Genomic DNA, 16,673 nt, shown 5'->3' with positions numbered 1-16,673 from the left:
GGCATTGTAAGATGCCACAAGTTATCAGAAATTGGTGGGAAAGCTCTTATATCTCATGATGACTAGGCCTGACATAGCCTATGCAATACAAAATTTGAGCCAATTCATGCACTCATCCAAGAAGTCATACATGGATGCAGCCATAATGGTGGTAAAGTACCTTAAAAATGCACCCGTCTTAGGGATTTTATTGTCTTTTAGAATGTCTAATGAGCTGATAGTGTTCTCTGATGCTGATTGGGCCATTTGTCCTATAACAAGGAAGTCAATAAGTGGTTTTGTTGTTATGATTGGAGACTCCTTACTTTCATGAAAATTAAAGAAGTAGAGTACTATATCAAGAAGTTCAGCAGAAGCCAAGTACAGAAACATGGGAACATCAATTGCAGATGTGGTTTGGCTTGTGGGACTGTTTGGAGATCTGAATTTGCAAATTCAACTGCTAGTGAAGTAGTTTTATGCTAGTAGAGCAGCTCTTTAGATTGTTGCCAATCCAATTTATCATGATCGAACAAAGCACATAAAGATTGACTGCCATTTCATCAGAGAGAATATACAAAAGCAGTTGATAGAAACAATACATGAGAAGTCAGAGTTGCAGTTGGCAGACATTCTAACTAAAGGTCTTGGTTGAACACAATATGAGTTTTTTGTTGTCCAAGCTAGGGGTGTTCAACTTGTTCACACCACATAGCTTGAGGGGAGTGTTGAAGGGAGTTGAGCCGTTGATAAGTTGGCAAGTTAGTTAGTCGGTTAGAGTTAGGAATAGTAACTAAGGAGTTAGTTATTTCTGTATAAAAGCATGAACAGTGTATTTGTAATGACCCGACCGGTCGTTTTGAGCTTTAGCGCATTCTTCGACGGTTTGAGGCCATGAACAAATTCACTCCAGGTATTATGACTTGTATGCATCGTCGGAATTGGATTTCGGGAAGTTCGGAGTTGATTTGGAAAGAGAATTCTCATTTCGGAAGCCTTAAGTTGAAAGAATTAGCTAAGATTGGAATTTTAAGTAAACGACCTCGGAATTGGGATTCAAAGGTTCCAGCAGGTTTGTATGATAATTTCGGACTTGGGCGTATGCCCGGATTGGGTTTCGGATGACCCGGGGGCATTTTGGCGCCTAATGTGGAAGTTAGCATTTTGGAAGAAATTTCATAAGTTTGGGTTGAAGTGCATTTTGGTGTTATCGATGTCCGTTTGGGATTCCGAGTCTGGGAGTAGATCCGTATGGTGATTCTGGAGTTGGGAGCTCGATCAGAAGTAAATTCGGAGGTCCGTGGGTCGTTTTGGAGTCATTTGGCTAAAGATAGAAATTTGAAAGTTTTTGAGAAGTTTAACCAGAAGTGGACTTTGTGATATCGGGGTTGGAATTTGATTTTGAAAGTTAGAGTAGGTCTGTAATGCTGAATGTGACTTGTCTGCAAAATTTGAGGTCAATCGGACGTGATTTGCTAGATTTAAACATAGAAAGTAGAAGTTTAAAGATCTAAAGTTCATAAAGCTTGGATTGGAGGTCGATTCGTGATTTTAGCGTTGTTTGATATGATTTGAGGCCTCGAGCAAGTCCGTAATATTTTTTGGGACTGGTTGGTATGATTGGTTGGGGTCCTGGGGACTCAGGTGGATTCCGGGTGGTTAATGGATAGAAATTAGAATTTTGGAGAAGGCTGAAGTTGCTGGTTGCTGGTGTAACCGCACCTGCGAGTCTAGGGCCACAAGTGCAGAGCCACAGGAGTGGTCGTCGTGCCGCAGAAGCGGCTAGAAGTTAAGGGCTCAGAGGCCGCAGGTGCGAAGGAAATCCCGCACCTACGAGATCACAGATGCGGCTGGTGCGGCGCAGAAGCGGGCTGGGGCAGCAGCAGGAGGACCGCAGAAGCGGTATTGTAACCGCACCTGCGGAACCACAGAAGCGGCGAAGTGACCACAGGTGCGGAAAGGGCTAGAGGCAGTGAGTGTTTTAAAAATCGGGATTTGGCCATTTTCTCTCATATTTTCTTGGCTTGGGCGGTTCTTGGAGGGTTTCAAGAGGGGATTTTCATCATCAATGACAAGGTAAGCTAACTCCACCTATCTTGAGTTAAATATATTGATTGTGTATGGATTTGAGCATGTAAATTGGTAGAAATTTGGGGGTTTGAGGAAAACCTAGAAAATTCGTGTTCTTGGATTTTGGGAATGAAATTAAGAGAAAATCATATTTTGAGTTCATGGGTAAACTTTATCTTCGAAAAATTTCGGAATCCGGGCACGTGGGCCCGAGGGCGATTTTGTCAACTTTTCGATCGGGGTTAGAAATTGTTATAAATTGGATTGCCATGAGTAATTGAGCATATATTAATGGATTTGCATAATTATTGGCTAGTTTTGGAGCATTTAGCATCGATTCAAGTATTCGGAAGAGCGTGGAATGTGGGTTATGGATCTTCGGAGCGAGGTAAGTCTCCTTTCTAACCTTATAAGAGGAAATTGTCCCCATAGGTAAAATAATTGGTTATGTGCTCCTATTTATGGGGGCTACGTACGTACGAAGTGATGAGAGTCCGTGTGTAGCTACTATTATGTGTAAGTCCGGGTAGTCTAGGACCCAAAAGCATGATATACTTGGAATATTTGTAACCTTGTTGACAGTTTGAATTGCTTAAATCATATCGGATTAGTAAATGAATTTCTAAAAAGATTTAAACTTCATTTTCAAAAATGTTTAAAAGAGAATTGGAGTTTCTTTGGATAATTGTTCCCTGTTGACTTCTTGATTGACTGTCTGTGTGTGTTTAATTTTGGAACAGGCCGAACGCCTCGGTATATTAAATAGATGCATCTATGGTTCGTACCATTCGACCCTCTAGCAGTGCACATTTTAGGGCCGCACGACCTCGGCGATATGCACATGCTTGTATTGCTTTCTTGAGAATTTTAAATGTTGATAATTGCCCCTTTCTGGCTAGAGATAAATTGATAAATAAAATGAAAAGTAAACCTTTGGAAATCCTTTATTATTTGAGAAGTTGTTTACTTGGTTTCCGGCTTTATGAGTTAAATTTTGCTTTATGAAATTCATGAATTCCTCGCATTTTTTCTATATTATCATTGGACCATTAGTAAGTGTCGAAGTCGACCTCTCGTCTCAACTTCTTCGAGATTAGACGGGATACTCATTGGGTACACGTTGTTTTCATACTCATACTACACTTGTTGTGCATTTTTGTTGCACAGGTTCAAGTGTGGCTAGTGGCTTAGTGGCATAACAGCATGGTTGATACAGAGACTTAGGTAAGCTACACATCTCGAGACGACCCGCAGCCAGCAGAGTCTCTTCCAGATTATTGTATTTACTTTCTATCCAATTTGTATTTTGGACAATTGTCGTATTGTATTACTTCCTAGAAATAGCTCGTGCACTTGTGACACCGGGTTCTGGGATAGTTATGGGATATTTTGTAATGCCTTCTTGACATGTATATTTAATTTGAACTAAGTATCTTTTACTAGTAAAAATTGAAGAAAAATCAGAGTTTTTTGCAATTGTTTAAATGAGAATTTATTTAAGTATTTGTGGTTGGCTTGCCTGACAGCGGTGTCCGATGCCATCACGACCCCTGGTGGATTTTAGGTCGTGACAACATGGTACCAGAGCACTAGGTTCCCTTAGGTCTCACGAGTCATGAGCAAGTCTAGTAGAGTCTCGCGGATCGGTACAGAGACGTCTGTACTTATCTTTGAGAGGCTACAGGACTGTTAAGAGAACCTCCCTTCTTGATTCCTCATTGTGTGATTTGATTCCTTGAGGCTGATGCCCGTGTTTCCTTCTTACTCAATTATATGTGACATGAAGCGCTTGCTATAAATCGAGAATTGAAGAATTGTAATGGTACTACCGATGTGGTGTGGGATGTTTCTCCCCGAATAGTTAATTGGGCTATTGTCGTTGCCTTACGGAAGGATATCTTGTCATCTCGGCTCAGTAACGGTATTCCTGAGAGCTTTGAGGCTATGTACAGCTTGCTATGATGCTCACGATTGGTTATCGCACAGTATTGACTTGATGGCATGATATTTGCCTATATGTTGGGGCGGTGAATGATTTGAAAGGAAGTCTACTCAGTGCATGATTCGGAGATCTGATATTTCATTTCCAGTAGAGGAAAAGAAATTGGCCTATGAATGTCCAAATTTGGGGTGATGGAGTAACGAGACTTGGTATTTTCGAGCGTGGTGGAATTTTCATCTACGATGTAGTATCGCCGTCCTCGATTGTATGTGGTAAGTTCACTGGTGTTATGGACTTCTGCAATTCGCCTTTGGGGTAAGATATTGTGAAATAATATTGGAGAAACAACTATTAGATATTGCGGGGTGCAGTGGTTCAGGATTGAATCGATGTTCCTAATGTTAGCGGCTCGAGAAAGATGATCTTCAGAAAAGTTTAAAGTTAGTAGCGATTTTTGGGTACAAGTGCTATGAAGATGGAATTTATTTGAGGCAAAAGCTGAGTAGTAAAGGATGAGGAAGGACATGTGGGGAGTGTCAGGCGGTGGTTAAAATTTCTAAAAGGCTAGGTATAAGAAGCAAAGGCCGAGTAGTCGATTAAAGGGGTGAGTTCCGCCAAAGTGTGAGAGTAGCGGAGTTGCACATGGGCTTTGTGTTAGGATGACTACGCACCTTAAGGAGAGTTTAGAACGACTTGGGAATTTTAGTGATTAATGATCGGGGTCTACGGATCTAATTTGAAGTATAGGCTATTATGCGACAAGAGATTTGATATAACGGAAAGGAGATGCTTGAAATGAAGAAGGATACAACATAACTTTGAATTGGAAGGATGTTGCCGCATATTTAATTGATATCCACGAGGGGTGAATAAACTTGTGCAGCTAAAGAGTGAGCTCGGACTCAGGATGAGTTGTTGATGTCGTAGTGGTTGCACCCCGTGCAGTAGCGTTGGAAGATGTCGAAAAGTGATTTCCACGGATGGGTTATTCCCTGTGAGTAGATTAGCGGTTGTGTGGTTGGCGAAGCTTCTGTGGAGGATGTTACTGGCCATTCCGGTAAGAGGTCAAATGTGTGAATGTCGATGGAAATTCAGGGTATTCATGAAGTGCTAATGGAAGGATTTTGAGGAATCTAGCAGTTTAATTGCACAAGGTCATGTCAGTAAAAGATAAAGAATCTTGGTGAATTCCAGAGGGGTGTAATAATGGCTTCAAGATAAGTGGGAGAGTCCCACCGCCTATGATTGGGTTGCATGGTTAACTACTTCTGAGGTTTCTAGCTATTAACATATTGATGGGTTATTTCAGCTACGGAAAAGGAATATAAGTAGTAAATTGAACAAAGGGATTGTTAAAGGTGTGCTATGGTTGGCCTTATTGGCTCATGTTCCGACTTGAGGAAAGATTCAGGATTTATGCCTTGTATAGATGCGGGTTTCAAGGGAAGTGATTCTGCCGGGTGCTTTGCCGGGAGGGTATTCATGTGCTAGAAGATTCATGGAGTTGATTATATTCGGGGCCAAGTCAGAGCAGGTGGATCTCAACAACAGTCCTAGTGGATTCAAAAGGGGTAAAGTGTGGTGGCTAATGATTTCAAGCCTATAGGTACGGTTAAGAATCAAGCTTTGTAGTGGCCTATGAGAAGAGGCCCAGAATGTTCTATGATGGTTTGACTTGCAGTGTAGCATTTGGGAGGTATGAAATGGTTCGTGGGATTTGAGACAGCATGGTCTCGTGATTTAAGGTCGCTCGGGATGAGTGCGGATGGAGTGTGTTATGTGTTGAATGGAGTTCTTATTATTTCTAAGGCAATCAGGGATAAATTGGAAAGAAGATAGATTGACTAGCCATAGTTGAATTGGCATATTGGTGGTAGTGATCAGTTCTTTTAGCGTGATCAAGTTATGCAAGGGATTTGTGGCGGTACGTGGAAGGCCTGCCAGCCGCCGTAATTGATTTTATTCGGAAAAATTCTAGTGTTATGGCCTGTTATGTGTAGGCGGATCCCGGAAGGGCTATGGTGGCTTAGTCCACTACTTAGATATTTGCATATTCTACGGTTATGAGAATCCATCTGTGTGTTGCTATGGTTCTCCTGGAGTTAGTTAAGTGAAAAGTTTTTATATGATGAAGTGTTGATTTGTTAGCGGTTCCGGAGTGATGATGAAAAGCATGTTCTATTGTATATTGGCATGTTGGGTGCAGTGAGTGGTATGGAATTTGAAGTGAGGATCAAGTTCGCAGTTCGGTGTTAACAAGGTTGTCACGAGCTCGGATGAGCAGTAAAGGAGTTTTGACGTTTAAAGTAAGTGGGTATCGTCTTCAGCGTCACCTGAGATTGGTGTTTGGTGAAAAAGGCCTTGCATCCTGGTTATGGATTCTTGAATGCTTTCTCAGCGTTAGTACGGCTGGTGGTATGGATACGCATACTTGTTGTATATTACGGAAGGTCGTGGGAGCATGCCCCACAGGAAGATTATATAGGGGCATGTAGTCACTTGATTGATTGAAGACTTAAACCAAGTATGAAGACAGTGGTGATATCATTAATTTGAGAAATTATGCTTAGAGGGCACTCGACTTATTGGGTTGTGGACCGTGGAGGATTGCCCTGGTTATAATGGTAGTTCTCGTGTGTTATGAGAAAAAGGGAGTTATTATGGACCTTCGAACGGTTATTAACCTAGTTTAGTGTGATCAGAATCAGCTTGAGGTATGTGGATGGATCTAAATGTGAATATGGGCTTTATATCAGGCCATATGTGTTCATTTCAGTGATACGCTCCTTTGGACAAGTAGTCGGGGTGCTATTTCGTCGTTAGCTATTTCATGTAATGATATATGGTGCCGTATGAGTTGTGAGACGGCTTGGTGAATTTATTATGTGTTAAGGTTCCACGTAGAGATGATGTTATATGAGCAGGATGGCTCTCGAGATTCAGATCGTATATCACACCTCAGTTGTGCTTGAGTTTTGTAGCCTATGGCACTATATGTCTCCCCAGGGATGGTATTATGTACTTAGCGTGCTTTTGACCGATATTCGGTATTTTGTTATAATGAGCAATTTAGCTCGATATATATCTCCTTATGTGAATTCTATGTATGGATCGGGTGGCACGCCACCATAGGTATGTTATTTGGATCGGGTTGCATGCTGCAATAGTGTGATGTTGAGTACAGTTTTCCATATGCTATTTTTTATGCCTTGTTTCCTATTTTCTAAGGAAAGTCCATATTAGTGCGTGAGTTGAGTAGTTCCTTCCAGAGTTCGTTTTCCTTTTGTCACGTTCGAGTTCATAGCCTATTGGCACATTGTGGCATCATATGAGACATTTGATCATGTCCGGGGTGGCTTATTGCTTGAGCGGTTCGTACTGGGTGAGACGAGATCATTGGATTTAAGATCAGTGCAATCTGATTATATGAAGTATATTAAGGAGCTAAGACCATTATTTGGTTCAGAATGAGGTGATGGTCCTTGTCAGGAGTATAGACCCAATGATTTGTTGATTCGGGAGTTGGGTATGAGTTTCTACACACCTCTTCCGTCTTGGCGGTATTGTAAGAGTTAGAGCAAGACCTATATAGGTCATGAGGTGCAATGGGAGCATCAGATTCGTGGAAATTCGACTAATTTGATCAGAGAATGTTATTGTAGTCCTGTGAGTAAAGTGGTGCAAGGTGTGAATTCAGCTGAGGTATGCAGTCATGTTTTGGTGCTGCAGGTAATTATTGGTGAGCGTATGTTGGAACAGGCCTGGCAGAGAATTCCGGTTGTAGGAATTGGGCTCTAAGGCTTATTTGCTTAAGTGAAAAAGGATATCTTTAGATTGATCAAGCTAGGGTGCCTAGCTGAGTTGTGGTAGCACCGGTAGGTGCTCGAGGTGTTAAACAGTGATTTCGGACAACCCCAACACAGTTCTTAGCACGTTCGGGAACGAACATATGTTTAAGTGGGAGAGAATATAACGACCCAACCGGTTGTTTTGAGCTTTAGCACGTTCTTCGGCGGTTTGAGGACATGAACAACTTCACTTCAGGTATTATGACTTGTACGCATCGTCGAAATTGGATTTCGGGAAGTTCGGAGTTGATTTGGAAAGAGAATTCTCATTTCGGAATCCTTAAGTTGAAAGAATTAGCTAAGATTGGATTTTTGAGTAAACGACCTCAGAATCGGGATTCGAAGGTTCTAGCAGGTTCGTATGATGATTTCAGACTTGGGCGTATGCCCGGATCGGATTTCGGATGACCCGAGAGCGTTTGGTGCCTAATGTGGAAGTTAGCATTTTGGAAGAAATTTCATAAGTTTGGGTTGAAGTGCATTTCGGTGTTATCGAAGTCCGTTTGGGATTCCGAGTCTAGGAGTAGCTCTGTATGGTGATTCTGGAGTTGGGAGCGTGATCGAAAATGAATTCGGAGGTCCGTGGGTCGTTTTGGAGTCATTTGGCTAAAGATAGAAATTTGAAGGTTTTTGAGAAGTTTGACCGAAAGTGGACTTTTTGATATCGGGGTCAAAATTCGATTTCGAAAGTTGGAGTAGGTCCGTAATGTAGATTATGACTTGTGTGCAAAATTTGAGGTCAATCGGACGTGATTTTCTAGGTTTAAACATCGAAAGTAGAAGTTTGAAGTTCTAAAGTTCATAAAGCTTGGATTGGAGGTCGATTCGTGATTTTAGCATTGTTTGATATGATTTGAGGCCTCGAGGAAGTTCGTAATGTGTTTTGGGACTGGTTGGTATGATTGGTTGGGGTCTCGGGGGCCTCGGGTGGATTCTGGGTGGTTAACGGATCGAAATTAGAATTTTGGAGAAGGCTGAAGTTGCTGGTTGCTGGTGTAACCGCACCTGCGAGGCTAGGGCCGCAGGAGTGGTCGTCGTGCCGCAGAAGTGGTTAGAAGTGAAGGGCTTAGAGGCCACAAGTGCGAAGGAAATCCTGCACCTGCGAGATCGCAGATGCGGCCGGTGCGGCGCAGAAGAGGGCTGGGGTAGCAGGAGGAGGACCGCAGAAGCGGTATTGTAACCGCACCTGCGGAACCGCAGAAGCGACCAAGTGACCGCAGATGCAGAAAGGGCTGGAGGCAGTGAGTGTTTTAAAATTGGGATTTGGCCATTTTCACTCATATTTTCTTGGCTTGGGTGGTTCTTGAAGGGTTTCAAGGGGGGATTTTCATCATCAACGACAAGGTAAGCTAACCCCACCTATCTTGAGTTAAATATATTGATTGTGTATGGATTTGAGCATGTAAATTGGTAGGAATTTGGAGGTTTGAGGAAAACCTAGAAAATTCGTGTTCTTGAATTTTGACCACGATTTTGGAAATGAAATTAAGAGAAAATCATATATTTGAGTTCGTGAGTTCATGGGTAAACTTTATCTTCGAAAAATTTCGAAATCCGGTCACGTGGGTCCGAGGGCAATTTTGTCAACTTTTCGATCGGGGTTAGGAATTGTTAGAAATTGGATTGCCATGAGTAATTGAGCATATATTAATGGATTTGCATAATTATTGGCTAGTTTTGGAGCATTTAGCATCGGTTCAAGTTTTCGGAAGAGCGTGGAATGTCGGTTATGGATCTTCGGAGCGAGGTGAGTCTCCTTTCTAACCTTATAAGAGGAAATTGTCTCTATAGTTGAAATAATTGGTTATGTGCTCCTATTTGTGGGTGCTACGTACGCACGAGGTGACGAGAGTCCGTGCGTAACCACTATTATGTGTAAGTCCGGGTAGTCTAGGACCCAAAAGCATGCTATACTTGGAATATTTGTACCCTTGTTGACAGTTTGAATTGCTTAAATCATATCGGATTAGTAAATGAATTTCTAAAAAGATTTAAACTTCATTTTCAAAAATGTTTAAAAGAGAATTGGCATTTCTTTGGATAATTGTTCCCTGTTGATTTCTTGATTGACTGTCTGTGTGTGTTTAATTTCGGAACGGGCCGAATGCCTCGTAGATTAAATAGATGCATCTATGGTTCGCGCCATTCGACCCTCTGGTAGTGCACATTTTAAATATTATTGGATCGGGCCGCATGACCTCGGCATGATATGCGCATGCTTGTATTGCTTGCTTGAGAATTTTAAATGTTGATAATTGCCCCTTCCTGGCCAGAGATAAATTGATAAAGATAATGAAAAGTAAACTTTTTGAAATCCTTTATTATTTGAGAAGTTTTTTACTTGCTTTCCGGCTTTATGAGTTAAATTTTGCTTTATGAAATCCATGAATTTCTCACATTTTTTCTATATTATCATTGGACATTAGTAAGTGTCGAAGTCGACCTCTCGTCTCTACTTCTTTGAGATTAGACGGGATACTCATTGGGTACACGTTGTTTTCGTACTCATACTACACTTGATGTGCATTTTTGTTGCACAAGTTCAAGTGTGGCTAGTGGCTTAGTGGCATAGTGGCATGGTTGATACGGAGACTTAGGTGAGCTGCACTTCTCGAGAAGACCCGCAGCCAGCAGAGTCTCTTCCAGATTATTTTATTTATTTTCTGTCCAATTTGTATTCCGAACGATTGTTGTATTATATTACTTCCTAGAAATAGCTCGTGCACTTGTGACACAAGATTCTGGGATAGTTATGGGATATTTTGTAATAACTTCTTGACATGTATATTTAATTTGAACTGAGTATCTTTTACTAGTAAAAATTGAAGAAAAATCAGAGTTTTTTGCAATTGTTTAAATGAGAATTTAATTAAGTATTTGCGGTTGGCTTGCCTGACAGCGGTGTCCGGCGCCATCACGACCCCCAGTGGATTTTGGGTCGTGACAGTATTGAGAAATTAGAATAGTGAAAACATTTCCCAATTTCCAGAACTTTTTCTCTCTCTGTTGCCTTGTCTCTCTTCTCCATTTTCCTCCATTAATAGAGCATTTGAGCTCTTAACAACCCATAAAACAACTCTTTCAAAGCAAAAACAGAAAAGTTCTATTAAGAGTTCCTTTGCATCCTTCGACTGCTTTAAACATTGAAGTCAAATCTCTAATCCATCATAATACCTGCAGTAGTTAGCAAGCGCGTGTCATTCCAGTATGCATTTCATATCAAGAAAGTACAGAGATTTATAACATGTGAAAAGAGAAAATATGCAAATTCCTTTGTCAGGGCTGTACCAGGTTTTTCATCTAGACTGTAGTCTGTGGATTTCTGCTATCTGAAATACCAATCAGACAGTAAAAAGATAGGTGCATACTTTACTGCAAAATAGTTACTTATCTTGTTATTCTCAGGCCATAATAAAAATGATAACACACTGCAGATCTATCATTTTAACTAAAAACGGTAAATGAATTAGCAGAAAACATCATATACTCCATAGTTGACCAATGACCCGCAAAACAAAAACCAGTGTAACATAACAATTATGTATATAGGTGACATTTTCAATCCATGGAATCAATCATCATGCCACTAGAAGCAGGCTGGAAATATTAACAAAATATCACACTAAACCCGAGTTCGAAGAATACAAAGTGATGGAGAAGAAAGAAATTGAACATCTCAAGATCTGAAGCATGTAAAAATATGTATTAATACGGATTAAAAAAGAAACATCAGAAGTTTTTCTATGGAAATAATATTCCTTCAACCAAAACAGAAGAATGAAAGTGGATTGAAAATAATAAATAACAAAAGAAAGAGGCGGAAAAGAACTCCTAAATAGATAGATTGAACTGCCTATTCTGCTAGACAGCAAAGAAATGTCACTAACATAGTGTTTCAACTCCATACATTGAAAAGCATCACATTTTCCATAACACAGCGTGAGAGAATAAAGGCTCAGATTTGGACAATGACTACACAGTATCAAGAGCTTGATAAGACTTTACAGAGCAGCTAATTTTAAGATACAGAAAGTACTCTACTATTTCCTGATCCAGAAAGAAGATGCAGCCGGAGCAGACCATACAAGGAGCTCTGCCACTTCACATACTGGCCTTTTATAAGTGAACCCTCAGGAACTGGAAGTCAGCTTAAGTATCACTTACGATCTTACTTTAGCAAGACGAGCCCTTAGTTCTTCTAGATCTTCCTCGTCATCAGCACCCTGCATTTATTTCATCATTGAAAAGATCAATTAAACTTCTATGCAGTGGTTTATAGATGTGACATACCTCTGCATCTCCTAGTGCCTGGGCAGGTTCCTTTAACTTCTCCTTTCGGACTGCTTCAGGAAGTTGCGCAGCAGTCTCACCAGCAATTTCAGTTAAGACCCTGTCAACTTCTTCTTCAATCTCCTCTTCTATGTCTTCTGAATCCAATGCAGTGTCCACTGCATCATTCACAATTTCTTCAATGACACCAGCCTGAAACAACAGTAGAGAAAGAGTGATTATATTCTCCATTTCAGGCAGAAACACACACGCACACACACACCCCAAAAAAAGTGGACGAGTTGATTCAAAAGTTAAGTCAAAGTGCAGAAGTTGTCCTCATTTTCTCATAGGGAGGCAGGCTGATCGATTTGAAAGGAAAGTCAAAGTGCAGAAGAAGAAAGAGTATAAAAAGAACAAAACATGATCATGTCGGCGTCATGAAGCTTAATAAACTATTTAAAATTCAGAATCATACAGATCCAAAAGGGATTCACCAACCAACAGAGAACTCAGACATCTCTTCAGAGCTTAAAAATCTAATGCCAAATAGATACCTTGGTCATTTCTTTATTGAATTCCTGCATCGTAATAGCCATTTTTGGAGCCTTCATAAGATTATTAACAAGTTTCATGACTTCAGCACTCTTGGACAAATGCCCCACTGTGCGAGCAATAGCTGCAAAAATGAATTAGAAAATCATGAGATACTTGAAAATTTCAATATACAAATGAATAAAGTTAGCAAATTAATACATTCATCCAGCTTAAGCAATCAAAGTATGGTTGTCTAGCTGCAGTTTAAGGACAATTTAAACAGCTGCTACTTACCTGAAGGACATAATGGGAACATGTAATGGAGCAGAAGGATTTCGATCAGAAGTTACAATATCCAACTTTTAAAACGTATACGTGCAAACTCCATGGTTAACTCAATTTTGCAAGATATAGTAGCAAAATGTGAGCATCCAAAATCAGAACGTAGAAGCAAGAGGAAACAATCTCGAAAAGCATTAGCCAAAGCTAGGCGTAAGATATTACAGGCTTCTTCTTTCGTACTGGGATATAAGGTTTAATGAAAATACGATAGACTTCAAATGTCTTATCGACACTAACAAAACTATCCGAAACTGATCTTCATTGAAAAGTTTCTTGGTAAAGCATAAACATAAGGCTTAACTTATTATCTTTAATTACACAGAAGTCCAAATTCAAAAATATATATCTTTACACATAAAGCACGTGAAATCCTCCCAATAATTATAACAAACTTACCAAAAGTCCATTCCAGAAACTAGAAGGCAAAAGAATAAGTTCATAACTAGGAACTGCTAAAGATATATCTTTTTTCCTTTAGAACAAATGAAAGTTAAAGGTATACTGCCTGGCGCTACACATCCGACAATTACTTCTGTCTCCTGTTTACATGTTCCAGACTTGCCGACTACATTTACTCATCAGTGGTATGCTACGGGATTACATATTAGTGATGCAGCTAGACTGTACTGATGTTGTAACACTATTCAATCTCCTCCACCATATATGGGATGAAATTAATGCATGACTCCATGTTTTGCTGACATTTTCTGGACCATTAAGATTTCCTGACCCTTTTAAGAGATCAATGGAAGTATTTCCTCCTCCCCTTTTGCTTCCATCAAGCTCTATCATCATTTTCTTCTTTTTTTGATGAAGTAAATGGTGTATTGATTAAAAGGCATCTAGAAGATGCAATGATTACAAATGAAAAGGAGATATCAGCTCCAAGGAAAGACAAAAACCTATTACAATACTATAGAGCTGATACACTCCAAGAAAAGGTCAGGGTTATACACAGGGGTGTGATTCACCCAGCAAAAAGGTAAAACCAAACATCTAGGCTTGAGTTTGTGTCTTACAGTTGAAATGCCATCAAAGTATCTTTGATTCCTTTCTGTCCATATGCACCACAAAACATGTAACAAGTGAGGACGACCAAACATGTTCACTCTATCATCGTTTTCATAACCAACTAACATGACAGCTGAGGACCAACCAGGTAACAAGTGAACATGTTATAATTGGATAAAGAGATATGATTAGATAGAGAGATTAGTTAGAAGCTCCCTTTCCAATAATTTTCGAATAGTTCAGATAAAACATGGTGGCTGACAGCACTAGAAAGGGTACTGTATTCATTGCCATTGATGATATTCCTTCTATTGGGAACTTCAGATGATATGAAACAGCGGGAGATGTTCAGTTTCTCCTTTCAGCAGTGATGAGTGTGAGGCATGCTTTATAAGATAATGACAATAGGAGGGAAGAGAAGAATGCAGTCAAACGTAAAAAGTATGACCTTTATATCAACTCAAATATCAGGTTTCTAGTTTTGTTTACCAAAATATTTCTAATCGTCCTAACCCCCTGACAAGAATCTTTCACCTCTAGTCATAGGACACCAAAAGTATATTAACATTTGGGAGTCCTAATTCTAACTTCCGGACATCTACAAATCAAAAAATAAACTTTTACCTCACAATCAACCCACATGTCATTAGCTATGCATCTTGAAACTTCAACTCAACAATTATGGAGTACAAGGTATATTCTCCTTGGGAGGGTGCAGAAGTACAACAGGACATTTAGTTTGAATTGAGGGCATATATACGATCATAAAAGTGAAAAGTTCCTTAAACAAGAATACTTGCACCCAGGAAACTGAGAAGCCCAGTGAATTTAACTACATCCTAAAATTTTAATGAGTCAGATAAAGGAGAATGCGTCAAGAATTATTGGTACTTCATTTTCAGAAGATACATACTGTGTTTCCAACAGTTTGCTCATCAAAGAGCTTAGAGGAGCAACTGCACACTTGTCAATAAATAATGACAAAATACAAGATGGAGTGAGAGTGTGATCATACCGACACTTTCTCCAAGGTGCATAGATATCGAATTTAATTGTGCCTTGTTCTCGTACAATCGGTTCACAGTTATTTTAGATCTCACAAGCTCTTTCGCTAGTGCCTGTGATAAACACATAACACTGGTATATGAATAAGCAAAAGGAACATAAAAACATGAAAATAGAAGGCAACTAACTAATGATGATTATGCTGGGAAGCCCTAATATATTCAACATAGATAAAATAGCTCCTTATTCCCAGGAACCAGAAAACAAAGTTTTGGCTATGACATAAACTACCAAATAAAGCCTCAAAGCAATCATCAGCAGAAGATTAAGTTAATAGCAAATGTATAAATTTCAACTATAAGTAGCAGTTTAAATTACCTTGGCAGAACCCATGTCATTTCGCTTTGCAGCTTCTTTAATTGATTTCTCTACATTCTTCTCCTCTCTCTGTATATCTGAACAATTAAAACCCCAAAATTACATGAAATTAACAATCAGTTAAGATCCAATAATCATCAAACATTCAAATCATCAAAGAAAAAAAACACAATAATTTTTTACCTCGAATTTGGCGTTCGATATTTCTGCACTCTTGTCGGAGGCGACGTTGCCAATCTCTCAAAAGCTGTTGCGGATTCGGCTTCGGCTTCAATATATTCTTCATTTTCTCCATTTTTCCTTTTCCGAAGCTCCTAAAATCAAAGCCTTGACTAGAAGATCGAACAGCAATCAATCCAATTGCGTGTTTCTTTCGCTGATGATCGTCCAACTTCGAACCTAAAATAGCCCTTACGATTTATTCTACGTTAAATTTGCAGAATAAGTGAAAAAGATAGAAAAAAATTTCACCAAACTGACTTGGATGAGGACTCAAAGTATGAAATATTGAATCAGAAAGGCGCGTAGGAGAGAAGCCGCCGTGAGAAAGGAGGTTTCCGTTCGTTATAGGAGTAGTTGAAATCTGACATGTCGGATTCCGAAGTTTCTATTTGTAAAAGTCCATGATTTCTCTATTATATTTTTACATGCATAAAAACACCTTAATATTTTTAGCTATTTTCATTTATCCTTTACTATTCCTCAAAGTTTCTCTATCCCCAAGCCAAAAGTGCTGCTTTTTTTCTTCAATAAAGTGCTATATTATCTCAATATGAGGTATTTGACCAAGTTTTTTTTAGGAAAAAATAGTGCTTTTGATTAAAAGCTAAGGGCGGCAAGTGGGCCTAGTTGGGTCTCAAATTTGCGGGCCGCGGTCCCGATTTCGGTACGGTCCCTAAATAAACAGTTCAAACGGTCCCGGGCTAAATGTACTTTTTGTAGGAAACAGCCCTGGACCGTGCCCACTAACTCACGGTCTCGAGCTAAACGAGTCGGCAGTTCAAACGGGTTAAATGGGTCCAACGGTTATGTAATTTTTTTTAATTAAATACAACTTAGAGACAAAAAGATGTTAAAAAGACATCTGTCACGACCCAAAATCAAACTAGCCGTGATGACACCTAACCCAACCCGCTAGCTAAGCCAGTTAGTAATAAACCAGTTCAAATGATATTTATTAAGAGAAGAAATGATAATACAACTAAACTATTATACAAAGAATTCTCAATGACTAGTAGTACAAGTCATGAGCTTCTAAGATTTAGAGTTTACAAAGCTAGTATGAAATAAAT

General features: G+C 39.6%; 1 protein-coding gene and 1 long non-coding RNA gene across 3 annotated transcripts; both read right to left on the bottom strand.

Annotated features, from left to right (window-relative positions):
* Nucleotides 1–10,626: 10,626 nt before the first annotated feature.
* LOC138870013 (uncharacterized) lies at nucleotides 10,627–11,211 on the bottom strand. Its single transcript, XR_011400177.1, has 2 exons — nucleotides 11,128–11,211; nucleotides 10,627–11,013 (listed from the first exon to the last, which is right to left on the bottom strand). It is a non-coding gene; the product is annotated as an uncharacterized lncRNA (long non-coding RNA).
* A 448-nt stretch (nucleotides 11,212–11,659) lies between these two features.
* LOC104242111 (vacuolar protein sorting-associated protein 24 homolog 1) lies at nucleotides 11,660–15,986 on the bottom strand. Of its 2 annotated transcripts, XM_070147475.1 has the most exons (7): nucleotides 15,862–15,986; nucleotides 15,565–15,780; nucleotides 15,382–15,458; nucleotides 15,014–15,116; nucleotides 12,666–12,787; nucleotides 12,130–12,321; nucleotides 11,660–12,062 (listed from the first exon to the last, which is right to left on the bottom strand). In XM_070147475.1, exons 2-7 carry the CDS (start codon nucleotides 15,674–15,676, stop codon nucleotides 12,000–12,002), a joined length of 669 nt encoding a protein of 222 aa, XP_070003576.1. In that variant the 5' UTR covers nucleotides 15,677–15,780; nucleotides 15,862–15,986; the 3' UTR covers nucleotides 11,660–11,999. The 2 variants fall into 2 exon arrangements, with proteins under 2 accessions (XP_070003576.1, XP_070003575.1); XM_070147474.1 differs by having other exon boundaries at nucleotides 11,660–12,321; nucleotides 15,862–15,980.
* Nucleotides 15,987–16,673: the final 687 nt, after the last annotated feature.

The sequence above is a fragment of the Nicotiana sylvestris genome, chromosome 6, assembly GCF_000393655.2.
Source record: "Nicotiana sylvestris chromosome 6, ASM39365v2, whole genome shotgun sequence".
Taxonomy (NCBI): Eukaryota; Viridiplantae; Streptophyta; class Magnoliopsida; order Solanales; family Solanaceae; genus Nicotiana; species Nicotiana sylvestris.
Note: the sequence above shows the minus strand (reverse complement) of the source record. Positions and strands in the feature narration are given on the sequence as shown.

Coding starts and splice junctions, on each gene's coding strand:
- LOC104242111 (XM_070147474.1), bottom strand. CDS start 15,676: ATGGAGAAAATGAAGAATATATTGAAGCCGAAGCCGAATCCGCAACAG. Junction 15,459..15,564: donor TATCGAACGCCAAATTCGAG/GTAAAAAATTAT, acceptor TTAATTGTTCAG/ATATACAGAGAGAGGAGAAG. Junction 12,322..12,665: donor TCAATAAAGAAATGACCAAG/GTATCTATTTGG, acceptor CTGTTGTTTCAG/GCTGGTGTCATTGAAGAAAT.